Source organism: Mandrillus leucophaeus, unplaced genomic scaffold, assembly GCF_000951045.1.
Source record: "Mandrillus leucophaeus isolate KB7577 unplaced genomic scaffold, Mleu.le_1.0 Scaffold351, whole genome shotgun sequence".
Taxonomy (NCBI): domain Eukaryota; kingdom Metazoa; phylum Chordata; class Mammalia; order Primates; family Cercopithecidae; genus Mandrillus; species Mandrillus leucophaeus.
This window is the reverse complement of record NW_012103710.1, coordinates 230,654-251,748: the sequence shown is the minus strand read 5'-3', so window position 1 is coordinate 251,748 and position 21,095 is coordinate 230,654. Positions and strand designations below refer to the sequence as shown.

General features: G+C 34.4%; 1 protein-coding gene across 2 annotated transcripts in view; it reads left to right on the top strand.

Moving 5' to 3' along the window:
• Positions 1-21,095, top strand: part of HSF2 (heat shock transcription factor 2) — a 37,894-nt gene that overhangs the window by 15,513 nt on the left and 1,286 nt on the right. Inside the window, exons 2-12 of one of the 2 annotated variants that reach the window (XM_011989378.1) lie at positions 1,834-1,942; positions 2,099-2,226; positions 2,985-3,109; positions 5,718-5,793; positions 8,685-8,746; positions 9,647-9,734; positions 11,674-11,822; positions 12,243-12,482; positions 13,111-13,216; positions 17,345-17,398; positions 20,871-20,955. In XM_011989378.1, coding sequence (XP_011844768.1) covers positions 1,834-1,942; positions 2,099-2,226; positions 2,985-3,109; positions 5,718-5,793; positions 8,685-8,746; positions 9,647-9,734; positions 11,674-11,822; positions 12,243-12,482; positions 13,111-13,216; positions 17,345-17,398; positions 20,871-20,955 — 1,222 coding nt within the window. The remainder of the gene's footprint in view (positions 1-1,833; positions 1,943-2,098; positions 2,227-2,984; positions 3,110-5,717; positions 5,794-8,684; positions 8,747-9,646; positions 9,735-11,673; positions 11,823-12,242; positions 12,483-13,110; positions 13,217-17,344; positions 17,399-20,870; positions 20,956-21,095) is intronic. The other variant, XM_011989379.1, reaches the window with a different exon arrangement.

The window sequence follows — 21,095 nt, the reverse complement described above, 5'->3', positions numbered from 1 at the left end:
TGACTTCAAACTATACTACAAGGCTACAGTAACCAAAACAGCATGGTACTGGTACCAAAACAGAGATATAGACCAATGGAACAGAGCAGAGCCCTCAGAAATAATACCACACATCTGTAGCCATCTGATCTTTGACAAACCTGAAAAAATCAAGAAATGGGAAAAGGATTCCCTATTTAATAATAGGCTAGCCATATGTAGAAAGCTGAAACTGGATTCCTTCCTTACACCTTATATGAAAGTTAATTCAAGATGGATTAGAAACTTAAATGTTAGACCTAAAACCATAAAAACCCTGGAAGTAAACCTAGGCAATACCATTCAGGACATAGGCGTGGGCAAGGACTTCATGACTAAAATGCCAAAAGCAATGGGAACAAAAGCCAAAATTGACAAATGGGATCTAATTAAACTAAAGAGTTTCTGCACAGCAAAAGAAACTACCATCAGAGTGAAAAGGCAACCTACAGAATGGGAGATAATTTTTTCAATCTACTCATCTGACAAAGTAGAACCTACAAAGAACTCAAAACAAATTTACAAGAAAAAAACAACCCCATCAAAAAGTGGGTGAAGAATATAAACAGACACTTTTCAAAAGAAGACATTCATGCAGGCAACAGACACATGAAAAAATGCTCATCATCACTCGCCATCAGAGAAATGGAAATCAAAACCACAATGAGATACCATCTCACACCAGTTAGAATGGCAATCATTAAAAAGTCAGGAAACAATGTGCTGGAGAGGATGTGGAGAAATAGGAACTCTTTTACACTGTTGGTGGGACTGTAAACTAGTTCAACCATTATGGAAGACAGTGTGGTGATTCCTCAAGGATCTAGAACTAGAAATACCATTTGACCCAGCCATCCCATTACTGGGGATATACCCAAAGGATTATAAATCATGCTACTATAAAGACACATGCACACGTATGTTTATTGTGGCACTGTTCACAATAGCAAAGTCTTGGAACCAACCCAGATGTCCATCAGTGACAGACTGGATTAAGAAAATGTGGCACGTATACACCATGGAATACTATGCAACCATAAAAAAGGATGAGTTCATGTCCTTTGTAGGGACATGGATGCAGCTGGAAACCATCATTCTCAGCAAACTCTCGCAAGAACAGAAAACCAAACACCACATGTTCCCACTCATAGGTGGGAATTGAATAATGAGAACACTTGGACACGGGAAGGGGAATATCACATACTTGGGCCTGTTGTGGGGTGGGGTGGCGGGAGAGGGATAGCATTAGGAGATATACCTAATATAAATGACGAGTTAACGGGTATAGCACACCAATATGACACATATGTAACAAGCCTGCACATTGTGCACGTGCACCCTAGAACTTAAAGTATAATAAAAAATAATAAATAAATAGATTGTACAAAGATACAATTATGTCTACTGCAAGTAATTATAAAATGGTACTTCCTCTCAAAATCTTTTTTTCTTTTTTTTTTTTTTGGTCTTTATTGCACTAGTTTTAAAACAATGTTAATTCTGCTGGCTACATAATTGTATTTCATTTTCTCATTTCTGGTTTAGTGGAAATTCTTCTAATATTTCACCATAGCGTGTGATGTGGCATTTGGTTTGAGATATATTCCTAAACTTTTGAGGTTGACATCAAAAAGCTAAGTTGCAGTTTGGTACTTAATTGCAATTCGTTTGTTGTTCCTGTTATCAAGAATAGAATGTTAGTCTGAAGACATCTAGGAAGGACTACTCAAGACAGTTCTGGGATGTATAAATATATCACCATGTGTCATAGGAACTTAATTAATTGACTTTTTCTTCTTTTTTTTCCCCTTGTAGAATGGCCAGAGTTTTCTGGTCTTGGATGAGCAACGATTTGCAAAAGAAATTCTTCCCAAATATTTCAAGCACAATAACATGGCAAGCTTTGTGAGGCAACTGAATATGTGTGAGTATGGACAGCAGTTTATTTGGAATAGTATTATCAGCTACTGATGAAGCCATTTTTTCCCCCATTAGGGTGGTAAAGGAAAATTATTCCATACCAGCACCACCAAATTTTGACTCGTTTATTTTAGTCATTTGAATTTTGAATCTTTTTCAGATGGTTTCCGTAAAGTAGTACATATCGACTCTGGAATTGTAAAGCAAGAAAGAGATGGTCCTGTAGAATTTCAGCATCCTTACTTCAAACAAGGACAGGATGACTTGTTGGAGAACATTAAAAGGAAGGTGAGCTGTTGTGAACATGAGCTGATTCGGGTATTGACCTGGAGTGTGCTTGACCAAGATTTTTATTTCAACTGTTGAAAGTACAGAAATACATAACTGTTCCTTGTTGGGATGAATTAGGAAAGTAAAGTTTTACTTGTTCCCCTGTATTTTTTTCCTAAGTTAGCTTAAAAATAAAATAAAGTAAAATAAGTTCCTGCTAGAATGTGAGCTCCCTGGAAGGCTTTTTCTGTAGTTTGCTATTGTATATCCAGTGCCTACAATAAGTCTCTTCTAATAATATAAATATGCCCACATAGTAGGCTTTCAGAAATACATTCAGTAATACATTTTTAATGCATAATATCTTTTGGTAAAACAAGATATTTTACTAAATCTATAAAAGGAGTGGACCATGGAAGAAAATGGCCTAGCATGAACCTCTTACTGCATAAATTTAATTAAATGTGGAATGTGGCAATAAAGAGGCTTGGGGGAAACTGCAAGGAGTTTGGCATAAGGGGAGAATAAAAGACCCTAAGATATTCCTGCTTGTGGAAACTTTTTCACATTAAAAAACATTTTTTTAAGTACATTATTCCTTACATTCCCTCCCATTGAGCTCTGAAGCTTATTCTTTCTAGCATTTCATCCCGGGCTTTTGGAACCAGATCTCACTTCCTGAACAGGCCACGAAAACCTCTTCTGATAGGGAAGCTTTGAGTTACAATCATGAGTGTTTACTGTTTCTTTGATTTTCTAAATTTACTTTTTCAAAGGTTTCATCTTCAAAACCAGAAGAAAATAAAATTCGTCAGGAAGATTTAACAAAAATTATAAGTAGTGCTCAGAAGGTTCAAATAAAACAGGAAACTATTGAGTCCAGGCTTTCTGAATTAAAAAGGTAAAGTTTTATTTCCAAATATAATTTTAATGTGGGAATTGAGTATTTGTCTGTGTGTGTTGGGTTTGGAGGTTGTCTGATGTTTTATTGTAAGTACTCAGATCACTTTGTTGAAGCCAAGATCAAAGGTCATTTTTCTGTAAGTATTGGTTCCCTTTACTTTGATTTGTGGCCATAGACTTTACCCTAATATTGTTTTAATTATGATAGTCAGAAGAAGTTATAAACCTAAGCATATCAAAACAATTTGATGTATAAGTCTTAGCGATAAACATTAGGTCTTTAAGATGATGTAGGAAATAGCATTCTACTTAGGTTAGCTCATATTGTGTTCATAGACAATGAGGGCATATGACATAAAAACACTGTATGTTACCCATCCTTTGTTTAGTGGCTGTTGCTTAAGACTTCTCTGGGTGGGCTCTTAGGAAAAAGTAGGACACAAAAAAATCGGAAAACAATAATAAAAGAGAGTTGCCCTGCTTAATACTTATTTCATATAGACTTGGAAAAGTGTTATTCAGACCTTTTATCTACAGAAAGATGCTTCTTTGTATTTTACTACATTTCTTGGTACCATTATTCTAACTTGCCATACTAATAACTTGTATATAGAGTAGATGGTGTATTACTCTTCTTAGTAAGTAGCTGGAATTTTTCTGTATCCTAATAGGTGCCAAGGGCTTAAGAGTAGTTTACGTATTCTCTCTTCCATATCAAATGTGGGACATTACTTTAGTTAATCATAACTCAAATATCTTCATTAAAAGAGGAACCTATGACTTTGATTTCTTTTTTAAATAAGCTTTAGGCTTTCCCTTTTTGTGTACTTTATTTAACAACTTGTTTACTGTATGTATCTTGTGTATACTAGCTGCTCTTTGACCCAGTTCCTTGGACCACAGTTTTAGCCCTTAAAGAAAGTGATCCCCAAATCATCTTTTGTGTCTTAGAGGAAACTTTCTTCTCCTTATTTTTGTTTGTTTGTTTGTTTTTGTTTTTGTTTTGAGACACAATCTCACTCTGTTACCCAGTCTGGAGTGCAATGACTTGATCTCACCTTACTGCAACCTCCGCCTCCTGGTTCAAGCGATTCTTGTGCCTCAGCCTCCCTAGTAGCTGGGATTACAGGCATGTGCCAGCTAATTTTTGTAGTTTTAGTTGAGACAGGGTTTCACCATGTTGGCCAGGCTGTTCTCAAACTCCTGACCTCAAGTGATCGGCCCACATCTGCCTTTCAAAGTGCTGGGATTACAGGCATGAGCCACCGCACCTTTGTTTAGTAAGCAGGTAACAGCATTTTAAAATTTGAATCAGAAAAATACAGTAGTTATTCAGTAAATATTAAAATCTCCTTTGGTCTACCTTTATATGTAAATCCGCAGTTCCTTTTATATTAGTTTGGATTAAAGAAGATGATTTGTGAAGATTAACAAAAGATGGAAAATTAAAGCATTTAATAGGTAGAGTGTCTGTCACGTCTTTTCAGCATTATCCATGCTGCTAACATTTAACAGCATAATGCAGTTTCAATTAAAAAAGGTGAACAAAGAAGAAGCTATTCATATTTGGCAAGTTATTGTGCAAGTTAATATCCATATTATTGGATATGCTTTTTCAGAATAACATTTTAGTGGTTTACATATGCTTTTGTTTGAGAGAGATCTTAAGATAGTTTTAGAATCTGACAGACTTTAGTTTGACTTCAACACTTACCAAATTATTTGTATGATCTTGAGCAATTCCCTTCAATTCTCTATACCTCAGTGTCCTCATCTATAAAATAGGGATAATGACTTATTTCTTGGTGGTTTTTAGAGAAGTTTTAAATAAGTAATACACATAAAATGTCTAGCATAGTGCTTGGAGTATAGTAAGTACTGGGTATATATCACTACCCTTTGTTTTGCAAGGTTAGATTAGGAAGGCCTGAATTCACTTGGTAGCCACAGTCGAAAGACTGTCTTATTTTTTTTTAAGCAGAAAGTAATGAGCCAGATTGTCAAAAGTAGTAAATTGCCAACTACTGTATGGATGTAAGCATATGTCTTTAAGTTTCTGTGTATATATAGCCATGAGTAGCAGATAATACACTTAAGAAGGAATGATTCTGGTGCTAGGTGTGGTGGCTCACACCTGTAATCCCAGCACTTTGGGAGGCCGAGGTGGGTAGATCACCTGAGGGTCAGGAGTTTGAGATCAGCCTGGCCAACATGGTGAAACCCTGTTTCTACTAAAAATACAAAAAAATTAGCCGGTTGTGACACATGCCTGTAATCCCAACTACTTAGGAAGCTGAGGCGTGAGAATTGCTTGAACCTTGGAGGCGAAGATTGCAATGAGCGGAGATCGTACCACTGCACTTCAGCCTGGGTGACAGAGCAAAGCTCTGCCTTTTTTTTTTTTAAAAAAGGAATGATTCAGGAGTTGTGTCAAGGTAGCTGTCATTCCTGTGTAATTGAACCAAAGTTTTCTTAGTCTCATAAATATATATAGAGTAAAAATAAGTGTAGTTAAGTTGTCTGGTATTCTTAATTAAAGATATTGTGGTCTGGTTTTCTGACTGATTTTTTTGTTTTGTTTTGTTGCTTAATAAATTATAACATAGTGAGAATGAGTCCCTTTGGAAGGAGGTGTCAGAATTACGAGCAAAGCATGCACAACAGCAACAGGTTATTCGAAAGGTAAGAAGCTCTTTTCCCCAGGACCGTAATTTGCATTTGTTTAATGGATACAGTTTGCGACCCAAAAAGGTCAGTATTGAGTATCTGTGATTGATCTTAGTTTCTTACATATTGGATGCACAGATCGAAGTAAAAAATGAAATGAAATTAAGCCAAGTGTTACATATTTTTAATAAAAAATTTCTCACTAGCTAAAGATGGTTATTCCATACTTGCAGATAATGTCTCAGTAGCTTTTAGTAAATAATCTTTTGCCTAATATAACAACTTTGAAATACTTTATTTTTATGGGCTTAATTAATACACTACCAATTTCTTTTAAAATTAGAAAACACAGCCTTACTGGGTTTTTTTGTTGTTGTTGTTTTTTATTATAAAAGGCATAGTTAAGGTCTCAGAAGATAAATGACAAATATTTTCAAATCAGTTGACCAAATTATGACTTCAAAAAATTTCTCAATGTATGCAGTTATTAGTCTGTGCAGAAAAGCAGTTAACATAGTAAAATGAATTTTAGATTTTAGTATGTGAGCTAAAAATTTAATATAGGAGTTGGAATCCCTCCATTTCATTGTGCCCTTGTCATTTAATCTTTGCATATCAGCTTTCATTTGCTAATAAGAGATGAAACATAGTAATTAAGGCAGCTATTTTTTGCTCATGAGTAAACTAGACTCTGAGTTAAAGCAACAGGTTTTTTGAGGGGGAGCTTCTGATTGCTTCTGCTTAGAAGGCCCTTGAACTAAAAATAGGGTGGTGACTGACAGGATCAGGGTCTAATGGAGAAGGCTTAAAGCAGAGATGAATAGTAGTTGCAGCCTGTGGCCTATAGTCAGCATAGATTTACTTTTTTTTTTTTTTTAAATTAGTGTTCAAGTGAAGGTTGAATGTAGTAGAATTCAGTTCTAAGTGTTTAGTCCAAGTACACATATTTTTAAAACTTTCATAGGCAACTCTAATGTGCAGCCTGGTTAAGAATAGTTGATTTAAAGCAATAGATGTACCTTAACCTGTACTTTATGGAAACAGTCTGTTAATAGTTTTCAGAAACAGTGTTTTGGTAATATATTAACTTACAACACTCTATAATGTGTAGATTTTTTTTTTCCTGAAAGCAAGAATAGTTGATAAAATAGCTATATGACATTTCAGTTTTTCATGAATGCTAACATTCTGTCTTCTAAAATTTGAGTTTGAATCTCTGTGCTTTGTTGAGTGGTGTTTATATAATGCATAACAACAACCAATAATTTTTACTCTGCTCCTGGAATTTACTGTCAGCCATGGATTAATTGAGAATAATATGTGTGATGGTCCAGTTATAGGACTTAACAGGTATAGAAGTTACATGCTGTGTTAGATGCCTTATCTTCTTCAGATAAAAATCCCTGTATAATGTGATCCAAAAGTGTCAAAAGAGAATTGAGATATAGAATAAATTTAATTTAGCCACTGATTGATGTTGTTATAAATTCAACCTGAAGTTTTTAGAATTTTCCCATAACATTTATTAATTAAAAAAACTGAAGTCGAGTTGTATCATAAACATCTTTAAGCTTACATATTGTCTTTTCATTAACTGTTAGCATTTTCTCTTGCATAAGCATTTTGGCGGCTACCCTCCTTTTCATAGACTCTAATACTATCAAACTCTTCAGTTAAAATGTCTATATTTTTGTCCATTGAAAAATTGATATTGATTATAAGGCAGACCTCTTAGTAGCCTTTTTTTGTGAGGAAATGCTCACTGTTAAAAGCTATACAATAGATATTTTTAATTGATAATACTCTATTTAATTCATGTAATTTCACAAAGCTTATAAGCATACTTTCTGCACAGAGTCTAAATAGTGCTCCAATCAATTTTGGCTTTTATTCATAGCTTCTCAGTGATACACTACTTTTTATAGTTTACCATATGATCCTCACCTTTTATAGCACCTTTAGGAAGTTGGCAATGTAATTTCAAGACATACTCTTAAGCCAGTGGTTCTTATACTCACATCAGTATCCAGTCACACTTAAAGGGCTTTCTAAACACACGCATTACTGGATCCCATGATCCAAATTTCAGATTCAGCAATTCTGTGGTAGGATTGAGAATTTAACATATCCATAGTTCCTAAGCTAATGTTGTTGGTTTATGGGCCACACTTTAAGAAACACTACTATGAAATATGAAAGCTTGTTTGTGTGTCTTGACAGTTTTCTCTCTAAATTTAATCAAATATTAAAGATTAGCTTCCCTTGTCAGCAGGAAGTTTTGACAGGTAGGTCTCAACGTTAATCTTTATAGAATCAGGCAATAAACGTTTTTCTTTTTCTTTTTTTTTCTTTGGTTGCAAGCAGAGTTTGTTTGTTTGTTTGTTTAGAAATGGAGCATCACGATGTTACCCAGGCTGGTCTTGGACTCCTGGGCTGAAGCAGTCCTCCTACTTAGGCTTCCTAAAGTGTTGAGATTACGGACATGAGCCACCATGCCTGGCCCATCAGCTGTTTCTAACTTGAAAATTTTATGACTATTCTGAAGGAACTGACAGTTTCTTTTGCCTCTGTTACCTGGTATAAGTAAAATGTTGCCTATCAAACACCAGTTTTCTCTTTTGCACCGTAATGAAATCTTCTTTAAAGTATTTGAAGTAAAAAAGTTGGAGTCTACACCCAGGCAAGTTTGGTACTTATCACCAAAACAAATAAACTGCCTGGAAGCTGGTACGTTTCTTTAGACAGCAGTTGTAAGGTGCACCTGGATTTCAAGTGTTAATATGTGAGAAATTATGAGACTTAGAATAGAGGACAAATTATTATATGAATTTGTTTTATAAGACTTGGTAATAGAGACGGAAGAATTAACAGTATAATGAAAGAATTTTTGTTTATATTTTTTTCAGATTGTCCAGTTTATTGTTACATTGGTTCAGAATAACCAACTTGTGAGTTTAAAACGTAAAAGGTAAGTTTTTATGATATAGCATTATGGCCTGTATATAGACAGTCAGACTTGTTAGCGTTTAACTATGAGTAGCCTACGTTAGCTGAGTATATGCTTGTTGTCCCAAAAGAACAATTCTCCTTAGTTAAATTATACTCTTAAAATCTCTAGAGTGATATTAGTTTTTAGTTTTATCATTCTACTGATGTTTGTGAGAGATAAGGATAGCCTAAATGGTCACTTTATAGACATACGTACGGTTAATAAAGAATATTCACTTTTCATTCACATTATTAAAGTAGCATTAGAAGGCCTGAATGAGGGAAATTTAAAAAGAGGCCATATGTTCAAAAGAAAACATCAACCTTTGTTTTACTTGACCTCTCTTAGTTTAATCCGCTCATAGTCTTTTTAAATCTGTATTTCAACCATGGGTTGTGATACCTGTGTCAGTAGCTACTATCGTCACAGCTAAAACATTAGAAGAATAATGGACAAAAGGAATAGTTGAAAGGAAAAAATAATCTGTAACACTAAGATTTGGGGAAAACTTGATTATGATCAGAGCTTTATGACCTTAACTACTTCCACTAATTAGTTCTTAATGATATTATCTGGTTTTTTTCTATATAAATACAGTTCATAGAGTTGTGTAGTTCAGTAAGCAATGAAGTGTAACTGGAGAGAATAGTTTATTACAACAAAAAGAGTGTAGAAAAATGGAGAATTGAAAGTCGTAGATATTCTCATCCAGCAGTTTCTGTTCCTAAGATGTAATCATTTTTAAGTTTATTTATTGTTACTGAACCTTTTTATGCATTATTAAAGTGAGTGTGCGTGTGTGTGTTTGGGTAAGTTAATAGAGGGAGTTTAAATTCCTTGTATGTTTGTCACTGAACTGCATATTCTTCTGGTTTTCAGGCCTCTACTTCTAAACACTAATGGAGCCCAAAAGAAGAACCTGTTTCAGCACATAGTCAAAGAACCAACTGATAATCACCATCATAAAGTAATTTTTTAGTTAGAGTCTATTTTATATTTATTGTGTCAGACTAAATTTTATTATGGCAGTGTTTCATGCATTCAAATAAGTGTGGTGAATAACAATTCAAGTGTTCATCCCACAGCTTTGTTAAACTGTGACATTTTTTATTATTTATTTTAGATTATTGTAAGAAATAAATCTTCACAAATCTAGTTGTTCCAGTTGCCTGTTTCCAAGTTTTTCTCTCTCCCCCTCTCTTGTCTCACCTCTTTACTGTCCCTGCTTACCTTAGAGGTAGTCACTATCTTGAATTAGTATCTATCATTCTCATGGCCATTTTGTATGTGTGAATCCAGGAGCAGTACTTGGTATTATTTTGCATATATCTAAACTTCATATAAATAATATAATTTTGTGCATATCATTTTACAGTGTGGCTTTTTTTTTAACTTGGTGTTGCTTTTGAGATTTATTAAACATAGAGATTTAGTTTATTCATTTCTTTTTTTTTTTGTCTTGTTTTTTTTTTTTGTTTTGTTTTGTTTTATTTTTTTGAAACAGGGTTTCACTCTGTCACCCAGCCTGGAGTGTAGTGGTACGATCTTGACTCACTGCAACCTCCACCTCCTGGGCCCAAGCAATTCTCTTGCTTCAGTCTCCTGAGTAGCTGGGACTACAGGTGTGTGCCACCACACCTGGCTAATTTTTGTATTTTTTGTAGAGATGGATTTTCATCATGTCACCTAGACTGGTCTCGAACTCCCAGACTCAAGCCATCTGCCTGCCTCAGCCTCCCAAAGTTTTGGGATTGCAGGCATGAGCCACTGCACCTGGCTTATTCATTTTAATATAATAATTGAATATTTTGAAAATATAATAATTTAATGTGATTATATATTCTTACATTGGTTATTTTATTTTCAACTTTTTTTTAAATTAATGTGCACCAACTAGACTGCTTTTTATTCCAGCAATTTAAATTTTTACCTTCATTTTGTCACAGGCTTTCCGGATGATTTGTCAGATTTCTATCCAGTGGCAAATTAGTCCAGTCCAAAGTCCAGATCGTTTTTATTATCTTTTTGTTACTACTTTCAAACTTCAGAATTCAAAATAGTTCTTCAGATTTATTATTAAAGTAACAAGATTTTTGTTCTTGGACAATCAAACTTAACCTCACGTCTGATTTCTTTTCTCACTACTGTTAGAAAATAATCAAGCATACCTATTTTGTTTTTAGAATTGAAGGCTCATGTAAGTGGATGAAGAGTTTTACATTTTTGACTGGGTTTATATATTTTAAAGTACTTCACATCCTTTGCCTCTTTATTATCTAGTATTGGAATTTATAGATTTTTGCATTTTAATAATGACTTTAGTTTGCTTTACAGGATTGAACTTACTTTGCTTATACAGCTATAGCCTGAATATATCTGTAGATTAAGTTTAAAAAAATCATTGCTAAAAAGCCAAGCTAACCTGTAACTGAGATAGGTGAAGTGCATTTTTTTTCTCTTAGTGAAGCTATTTAATGAATAAGAATAAAACATATTTCAAAACAGAGCAGCTTGAGCTGAAACAATATCCCTGTCAGCACGGTGGCTGTCTGGTTGTGCTTGAAATTTCTGGTGAAGTCCTAAGACTTTTTTACTCTTTAGGCATAAAAAATACTGTAAAATTTGAAGATCTTTCCATAGAAACATTTTTAGGGATGTCATCTTCAGGTTCCCTTACAGTAAAAGAAGTAGTTAAGTGTAGAATGCAGTTAATATACCTCATACCTCTGTGAATTGGTGCTACTAGTACCAATTAGTATGTAAGTTCCATAAGAGCAGAGAACATACTTGTTTTGCATACCCCGAGATTCAGTAAGTAGTAGTTGCCCAGTTATTTTGTAAATGATATCTTGTTTGGTAGTCAATGATTTTGATTTTTAGATATATTTTTCTCTCTGAATTTTTAGGTTCCACACAGTAGGACTGAAGGTTTAAAGCCAAGGGAGAGGATTTCAGATGACATCATTATTTATGATGTTACTGATGATAATGCAGATGAAGAAAATATCCCAGTTATTCCAGAAACTAATGAGGATGTTATATCTGATCCCTCCAAGTAAGGAGTTTGTGAGATAAAATGTATGAAAATATTGATTACTTTTCTTATTACAGAGCAAAATTCAAAACTACTTTGTTCTTTGAAAGACTAACAATCTTTCTCACATTTGGATTATTAAACTGAATAATTAAGCTAAATTATTCAACCAGATAAAGCCTCACCTCCTCTTCCTCTCAAAGGAGGTAATACTGAAAATTAATTGATTTTTAATTTTTATTTTGTAGTTAAACACTTCTCATTGAATCGTTGTGGTCTTCTATACTATGAAGTACCAATATTGTGATTAAGCTGCTCGCTCAAGAAATTTAAGCCTTTCAGTATGTGGTATGGGAGAGAGTTTCCATTTAGAATGAATGGATAGTATGAACTTATTAAATTTGAAAGTGTAATAGGTTCTTTCTTTTATTGCTGATCTAGCTGTAGCCAGTACCCTGATATTGTCATCGTTGAAGATGACAATGAAGATGAGTATGCACCTGTCATTCAGAGTGGAGAGCAGAGTGAACCAGCCAGAGAATCCCTAAGTTCAGGCAGTGATGGCAGCAGCCCTCTCATGTCTAGTGCTGTCCAGCTAAATGGCTCATCCAGTCTGACCTCAGAAGATCCAGTGACCATGATGGATTCCATTTTGAATGATAACATCAATCTTTTGGGAAAGTGAGTAGTTATCTAGATGTTGTCTAAAATTATTTGCTTTCTTTGTTCACTTCACATATTCTATTTCTCTTTTGAGTGATCTTCCTTTCAGATGATGAACCCACATAATCCACCTTTCTCTGTTTTGGTTAGTGTTGAGTTCTGTAATGAATGGGATTTAATCATCCCAAAAGTAGTCTTGGTATTTTCCTGCTAGTTTCTCAGATTCCTTTGATGATACACTTACTTTGAGTGTACATACAGTGTTTGTGATTATATATATTTGTGTATCCGAACTGCAGAATAATGTAATTTCTAGTAAGGGACTTATAACAAAGAAAACTTAATAATTAGTAATAATCAGTAATGAGATTAAACATTTTATAATATATAGAGGAAAAAGGTAAATCAGACTGTTCCTGCAGGGTGTTTTTTTCTGTAAATACTAAAGTTTTCTGTAAAGGCTGTGAATTTTCAGTTAACCAAATTTGCAGGGATTCCTATTCTTGAATATTATCTCTTAAGATTAAGAACCAGTAAAGATGCAGCAGCTGCTAGAAATATCTTGCCTAGCCAAGTTGTGATGGTGATTTTTAAACATAAAAACAAGGATATCTAATATTTGATTTAAAATTTTTTTTCCCCTTAGGGTTGAGCTGTTGGATTATCTTGACAGTATTGATTGCAGTTTAGAGGACTTCCAGGCCATGCTATCAGGAAGACAATTTAGCATAGACCCAGATCTCCTGGTTGATGTAGGTACTTTGGGTAATCTTTGCTTTACTGGTAGTTTGTGTATTTATGTATATTATTTAAAAAGCAGTACGCCATTTTGTTTTGTATTCTACAGGTTGTTTTTGCATTTTCTTTTTTTAAATTAATGATTTTGTTTATCAGAAAGATAGGTTTGGGACATTGAAGGAGAGTGATTACCACCTGCCTTGGAGTAGCAGTTGAGCTAATCTCCCTGTGGGAACATATCATATCTTTTCAGCAGTACTGTTAAGTTCAGGTCTTGTCTGGACTTGTTGCTGTTTTATGTTTTGCTCTAGAATGATTGTCAGTAAATAGGAATTTGTGGAAATTAGTAATAGAGGTACATAGCCGGGAAATAGCATGGAGACACCTTTTAATACTTTGGGGATTAACGTTTTTTACTCAAATATATTTTAATATATTTGCCTTATTTTTTACATTTTTATATTTTGAGTCACAAGATTCCCCTGCTCCAATCCACCATCCCTATGAAGTTGACCTCAATATTGACTGGACTGAGAATTCTTTTATCTACGGTTTCTGCCACTAACCACCTTTCTTACTCTGTTCTCTCTTGTCCCTGCTATTCCTTCTTTATCTAAAGCTTCCTACATGGTCTGGTCCCACTCAGATGAATCTTGTTCTGTCTCCTATTTCCATTTTCTGATGTGAACAGTTTTCTCTCTTTATCCTGGAAAATTATGTTGTCTTTTTTCTGTGTTTCTTGCCTTACATTGCAGCTTCTCTTACCCTTTTAGAAGCCTCTCAGGCTAAACAAGAATTAGTTCTTTCTGCTGTTCAGTCTTATTTCAAGTTCATTGATTTACTGCATTACTCCTCTGCTTCTCACCAGTCCTTGTCAATGTCCCAAGGACTTATTCTTACTAAATCGTTAGCACCTCACAGAGTGAATTTTACTTTCTTTGAAGATTTCTTTTCCATTTTGACCTGTGTTTCTATCTTATGAATATGTGTTAATTTGAATTTTACATCCATGTTGATGACCTACTTCAGCTTAGCAGTAACACGACAGTGTTTGTTGATCCTATGAAATAAAATTCCATAATCCTGGCCATGTTCAAACCCTTATAGTCTTCAGCTAGGTCATTTTAATTCAACTTTAAAACATTTACCACATTTATTTGCCGTAAAGACCTTATCCAGTCAACAATCCCTTATTCACAGATGATAGTTAACTATACTCTCGTTCTTTCATAAGTAATGACTGTTTCCAATCTTGTATCCTTTCTTAGAAGTAATTCCTTAAACCAGTTTGTACCCCTGTCCTTTGCCTCTGTATTTTTCTCCTCTAGCCTTCATCTTTCCCATCTGCCTTCAGTAGTTAGAGATCTGCCCCATCTTAAAAAACAACCATTTTGACATCTGGCTTTGTTCATTTACCATTCTGCTTCTCTAACTCCTTTACTACAAAACTTTAGAAATGAGCAGCTATATTTACCTCTTTTTTACTCTATTTTGTCTGAAGCTTGGTATTGTGTTGCTTATTAACTCTAACTCTGCACTGCCTGTGTTGTTTTGTTTTTTTCCCTTGTAAGTACGCTGTGTGTGATTTTTCTTTTCTTTTTACTGTATTAGTCCATTGGGCTAGTGGAAAGTTTGTTTTGAATCAGACAAGTTTGGGTTCTGTTATTGGCTCATGTTACTTACTAGCTGTGTTACTAATCTTGGAAAAGTTACTCTCTCTTGCCTAGTTTCTCCATCTGTTAAATGTTGCTAATGTCTAACATGAAGGGCTGTTGGCAAGAATTAGAAATAATTAACACTGTTATTAACATTATTGGGCATTCTGTACAATAGATCTTTTATTGTTGATTTTGGAGGTGCTGTACTTTTTTGTTCACTCCCTGTCTCCCTAATCTTCTGTGTTTTATCTAAGAGCTTTTCTTTTTTCTACTGTCTTCTACTTAAGGGCATCCCCTAATGCACCCAATCTTTCAGTCTCTTTTATTTTGTCTATCTCTCTTCTTTTTCCATTCTTCCTCTGTGAAGAGATTTTGGCTTGTAAGATTGCTTTTAAATGTGTATATCCAGCTCTTAACATTTTTCTAAAGTAAACTTGACTTGAATTCTAATTCCATGACTTTGTGATCATCAGTTAGCTCTTACCTCAGATTATTTGATTTAACAACAAACTTCTTTATTCTCTGCATTAGCTACATTTTACAACTTTCTCATTTTCTGTAATGGTATTAGACTTCTATTTACTTACGAGGATAGTTATTCACAGAATCCCCTTGAATTCTCTTTCTCTCATCATTCACTAAGTCCTGTTTTCTAAAATAGCATTCACAAGCCATCCCTATATTCTGTTTTCACTGTTGCTTTTCTCATCCAAGACCCTCATTATTTTATCCTTGAATTATGCTGTATTGTTATAAATAAAAAGTCTACCTATGCTGCTTTGTTCTCTGAGACGACAAAGATGGTAAGAATGTGAATAAGTATGCTGAAAAGTTTACAGCTTCTCTCTGAGGAGTTCAGTACTGGTAACCCAGAGTAGGGTCACAGCAGGAGAGGCCAGACCTTAGAATTCAACCAGCTGTGTCAGCTTATATATGATCTACCTTTCCTACCATTCGTCTCCTGGGAATACATGTAGGCTATCCTTGAGTTAGTGGGTAGGGGTTGTTGGGCAAAGAGGAGAATAGAGGAGCTTACAGAGCTGGTCCTCCTCAGATGCCACTCTCTGTAGCGACAAAATGTGAGTTAGGCTTCTTAGGCAGTGATAAGCTAAACTGGTAGAGATTGATTATCATGAGTAACTACTCTCAAGGATCTGAGCTTTCTTCCTTTTCTGAGGTTAGTAGTTGGTAAGAAAGGAGAAGGAAATGAAAAGGCAAAGCCAGGGATTTTTGTAGGACTACCGTGAGTGTGGAACTTTAAAGAGAGGAATCAGTGTCTAGAGAGAATGGGGGAAGGATCTGCCTGTGGCTTTTTTTGCATCTCATTCTATCCTGTGAACCATTTGGTGTGTTCATTCTCATAAAAGGCCAACTTAGTGACTGCATTTCATCATTCAGGCCATTCCCAAGGCTCTTATTGCTGACAGGATATGGCCTCTACTTTTCAAACCTGTGTATATAACTTATTCAACTTAGAACTTCTGTGTTATTACTATTTCTGGAACATATCCTACCTTCTTTTTTGATGCCACTAGTGTTATACACATGCGTTCTTCCCCCCATCTTCTCCTTTCCAAGTTCTAACCTAATATTCTCTAGGTACTGACCTATATCACATAGTTTTATCAGCCCATTTTGTTTCATTATATATGTTTCTTTGTGCGCTTTCCTCCCTTCCCATTCTCTTAACTCCTTAGTGCTTTTGAGCACCACCATCTTCTGTTAAAATATTGTATTGTATCTGAACATGTGTTGCTATTTGATGTTGGTCTTACCTTGTCCTTTTAGATTGTAAGCTCCTAGAGAGCAGGAATGATGTCTTTATGATATCATTTATTTCTTAAAGATACTCAGTAAATTTCTATGGAATGAATGACTTTAAAGCTTATGACTTACAGTTACATCTATAAACTGGCTAGACTGAGGAGTACAGTAAGCAGTGATCTTAGCACTTACAATTTTCCTTGCGAGATGTGGTGAAAAGAACCAACAAGTAGATATGCCATTTGTCAGAGGGCTTCAATTGAGGCATAGTTTAGGAGCCACTGTCATAGAGCATATTCTGTAAATTTTTTACCTAACCAGGTATTCAATGAAGGCTCAGTGTCAGGGCAGAGGTCTCACAACCCTGCGCACCACTTAAGGCCAAAGACATTTAGAGAGAAAAAATAAAGGAAATGAAATTGAATGATAAATAATGAAGAAGGGAGGAGGTGAAAACCACTATTTGTCTCAAGTGATTTACTCCAGTGTTTTTTAGAGAAATTCTTACAACATGAAATTTCATCTAATGCATGGGCTAGCTTGTTCTGCTTTTGTTTGTTTTTCTTTCTGCTTTTCTCTTTCAAACTTGTTTAACTGTATAGAAGCTTCCTAGTGTAGGGGCTACATCTCTTCACCCAACATGGCTGTGTAACAATTTTGAACACACAATTATTTTAAATTATTTTTTAAACTTATCATCTTTCTTGTTTGGTCTTTCAGCTTTTCACTAGTTCTGTGCAGATGAATCCCACAGATTACATCAATAATACAAAAGTAAGTTTTAATTCATGTTGCTCAGGACCCATAGCTATAAAAATCTACAAAAAACGTCCTAATAAGGAGAGAGCAGTATCACTCCCAGCTACAAAAAACATTTTATATTTTTACTCAGTATGTGTGATCAGGATAATAAAATTCTAGTTGAAAAATTAGCTTTTGGTTATGTGGTGAACCATTACCCACTTTTGGCACTTGTGGGATTAACTACCAGTATGAAATGAGCTTCTTTTGGTGCTGGGAGATCACCTGACTAAACTTGGTATATTGAAATAAGTAACTAAAATATAATTTCTTCATGTTTTGTGGGCAGCATTTTACATTCTTATTTTTTCTATTCTCAACTTTTTTATTAAAAATTTATGGTACCCATATTTTTTATGAGTTCTATCATTAGCATATAGTAAAAACTCAGGAATTCTTACTTATTGCAGAAAAGGGAAGTTGAAACGTGTATGGATTTTCGACTTTTTTTTAAGTAATAAGGATTTTTTTTTTTTTTTTTTGGTAACATATGGGAACTGCACTTGGGCTTAGCAAGTGTTGAAAAGAGATTCTGTGGAACTGGTTTTTAATGAGTGGTAAGGACAGTTTGAAGTTATTAGAGCAGATGTTTATATATCATTGTATTTTGTATAACTTATTGTCATGAATGGGTATTCACTCCCTTTATATTTTATTTGTACCAAATTGTTTAGTAAGCCTGGTTAAAGGTAAATCAAGTCCAAATTCCAGATTAGTGAAGCCAGAATTTTGATTCTTTTGAGTCCAAAAATGAGCACATCTCAAATAAATATGAGTGATTAGGGTGAGGGGTGGAATTTATATGATAATTGTCATATGTAAGCCTGACCAGACTTTCTATATTTTCAGAGTTACATTGTGGATAACTTAGAGCTTAAAAAATGTATGAATTTGTGAACTAGGAAGTTGATTATACATTCAGTATTCAGATAATTTATATTGAAGGTTGGGATACTTTCTCCATAAAGGGGCAGCTAGTAAATACTTTATCTTTCAGGCCATGTGTTCTCTGTCATAACTATGCAGTTCTGCAATTGTAGTGCAAAAGCAGATACAGACAATATGTAAAAGAATGTGTGGCTGTGTTGCAAAAAAACTTCATTTAGACAGGCAGCATGCTAAATTTGGCATGTGGACTATAGTTTACCTGGATTTATATTGTAAGATTTTGTGTAACATGCTCTGTGTTTCAGTAAATATATTACTGAATGTTATTCTCATGGACCGTTTAAGTTGAATGGACCCATATCATTTGTTCATTTAGTGAATGTGCTTTATTGTTTATTTGTGACTAGACATTGAGTCATTTTTTATTTGTGGACCATCTTCTTATTCCAGAAACCAAGAACTTGATTATAGTTTTCAAAAACTGTAAGCAGTTAAGCAACAAATTGCATTTTGCTCTACAATGCTGTAGAAAAATTACATTTGAGAATGACTTTTCATTATAGTTCTGAATCTAGATTTTAATGTTTTCAAATAATTGCCACATCAGCTGTCCTTCCCTTGCTCATGACAGGTGTTACATAACATGGATTACAACACTTTCCTAATAAATCAGATGCCTTATACTCCTCAGTACAGCAATCTTAATTGGCCACTATGAATTAATAAGAATTTGCATGGGAAATGAAATCTCATTCAGTATGATATTGGCTGTGGGTTTGTCATAAATAGCTCTTAAAATTTTGAGATATGTTCCATCAATACTTAGTTTATTGGGTGTTTTTAGCATGAAGGGGTGTTGAATTTTATTAAAGGCCTTTTCTGCATCTGTTGAGATAATCATGTGGTTTTTGTCATTTGTTCTGTTTATGTGATGGATTACATTTATTGATACGTGTATGTTGAACTAGCCTTGCATCTCAGGGATGAAGCCAACTTAATTGTGATGGATAAGCTTTATGATGTGCTGCTGGATTCAGTTTGCCGGTATTTTATTGAGGATTTTCGCATTGATGTTTATCAGGGATATTGGCCTGAAATTTTCTTTTTTTGTTGTGTCTCTGCCAGGTTTTGGTATCAGGATGACGCTGGCCTCATAAAATGAGTTAGGGAGGAATCCCTCTTTTTCTATTGTTTGGAATAGTTTCAGAAGGAATGGTACCGCTCCTCTTTGTACCTCTGGTAGAATTCGGCTGTGAATCCGTCTGGTCCTGGCTTTTTTTGGTTGGTAGGCTATTAATTACTGCCTCAATTTCAGAACTTGTTATTGGTCTATTCAGAGATTCGACTTCTTCCTGGTTTAGTCTTGGGAGGGTGTGTGTGTCTAGGAATTTATCCAATTCTTCTAGATTTTCTAGTTTATTCGTGTAGAGGTGTTCATAGTATTCTCTGATGGTAGTTTATATTTCTGTGGGATCAGTGGTGATATCCCCTTTATCATTTTTTATTGTGTCTATTTGAAATCCATTTGTCATCGGGTTCTCATGTTTTAGAATAACAGTGATATCTTTGGAAAATACCTATTTTAGGAAGCCTAAAAATAAAGTTGGTATTATTTCATTAATGTTTATATATTTATTGTGAATGCTAAGTGATGAAATATTTTTATGTACACTTTTGGAAAGGTTTCGTAGTTTTTATTATATCTTGGAGCCCTTATCTTCTCTAAATCCTAAAACTTATACAGCTTCATTTTATGTTAAATATCAGGGGAATTACTGTAATTAGTTTACAGTTGGTTACACCATATATATTTAGCCAGCATGTAGATATCTGGGACTTGCAGATGTCTGGGACTTACAGGAAAAATTAAGAACCTCTGCACCTCAGAGTGTGAACATCACTGAAAAGAGCACTGAAGAAATTAACAAGGTAAAGATATAATTTCCCTACCACAATCAGATGTGAGGAGAGAAGAAAGTGGTTCAAAGAAGCAATTTAAATGACAGAAAAGAACTGACAGAGCTACAAAAAGGACAAGAAGAAACACCACCTCAACTTTGAGGCTTCTAAATAGTGATAAATAGTTTTAAGGATGTCATTATGTCATCCTGAGCTACTCTGTGTTCACTTATGCTAAAATTCTGTTTATGAGTGAAATGTATAATACATTTTTTAAATCAAAACTACTTAAAATGAATTTAATTGCATAATTATCTCTCAGTTAACATTTTGAAACCAGTCATCTTTGATTCGTTCTGATCTTTTACTCTTGACAAATTCTATCTGTTCTGCTGTTGAAATCCCCCTTCATTTCATCCTTAATATAGAATATCCTAATTCAGGTTCTTTGTTTTATCCCCTCAGTGACAGCAATAATTCCTTAACCAGTCTTGTTATCTCTACTGAAATCTCTCTCTGTAGCCCGTTTTTCCTGATGTTTCCCCATCTCATGTATTTCAGATAATATACCAGTATTTACATATTGTATCAATTTTTCATTTTTTTCAGAAACTAAAATATGAAACAAGTACTTACATATATATTTTTTTTCTTTTAGTCTGAGAATAAAGGATTAGAAACTACTAAGAACAATGTAGTTCAGCCAGTTTCAGAAGAGGGAAGAAAATCTAAATCCAAACCAGGTAGGTATAAATATAGTATTCAGTCTATGTAGGTTTTTTTAATCCTATGTAGAAACAAGTGCAAGCCAAGGGTAGTCTTAACAATTGAATATGCTGGCTTTAGTTCTGTGAATAGTGTGTCAAGGTATAGAGCAAGTTGA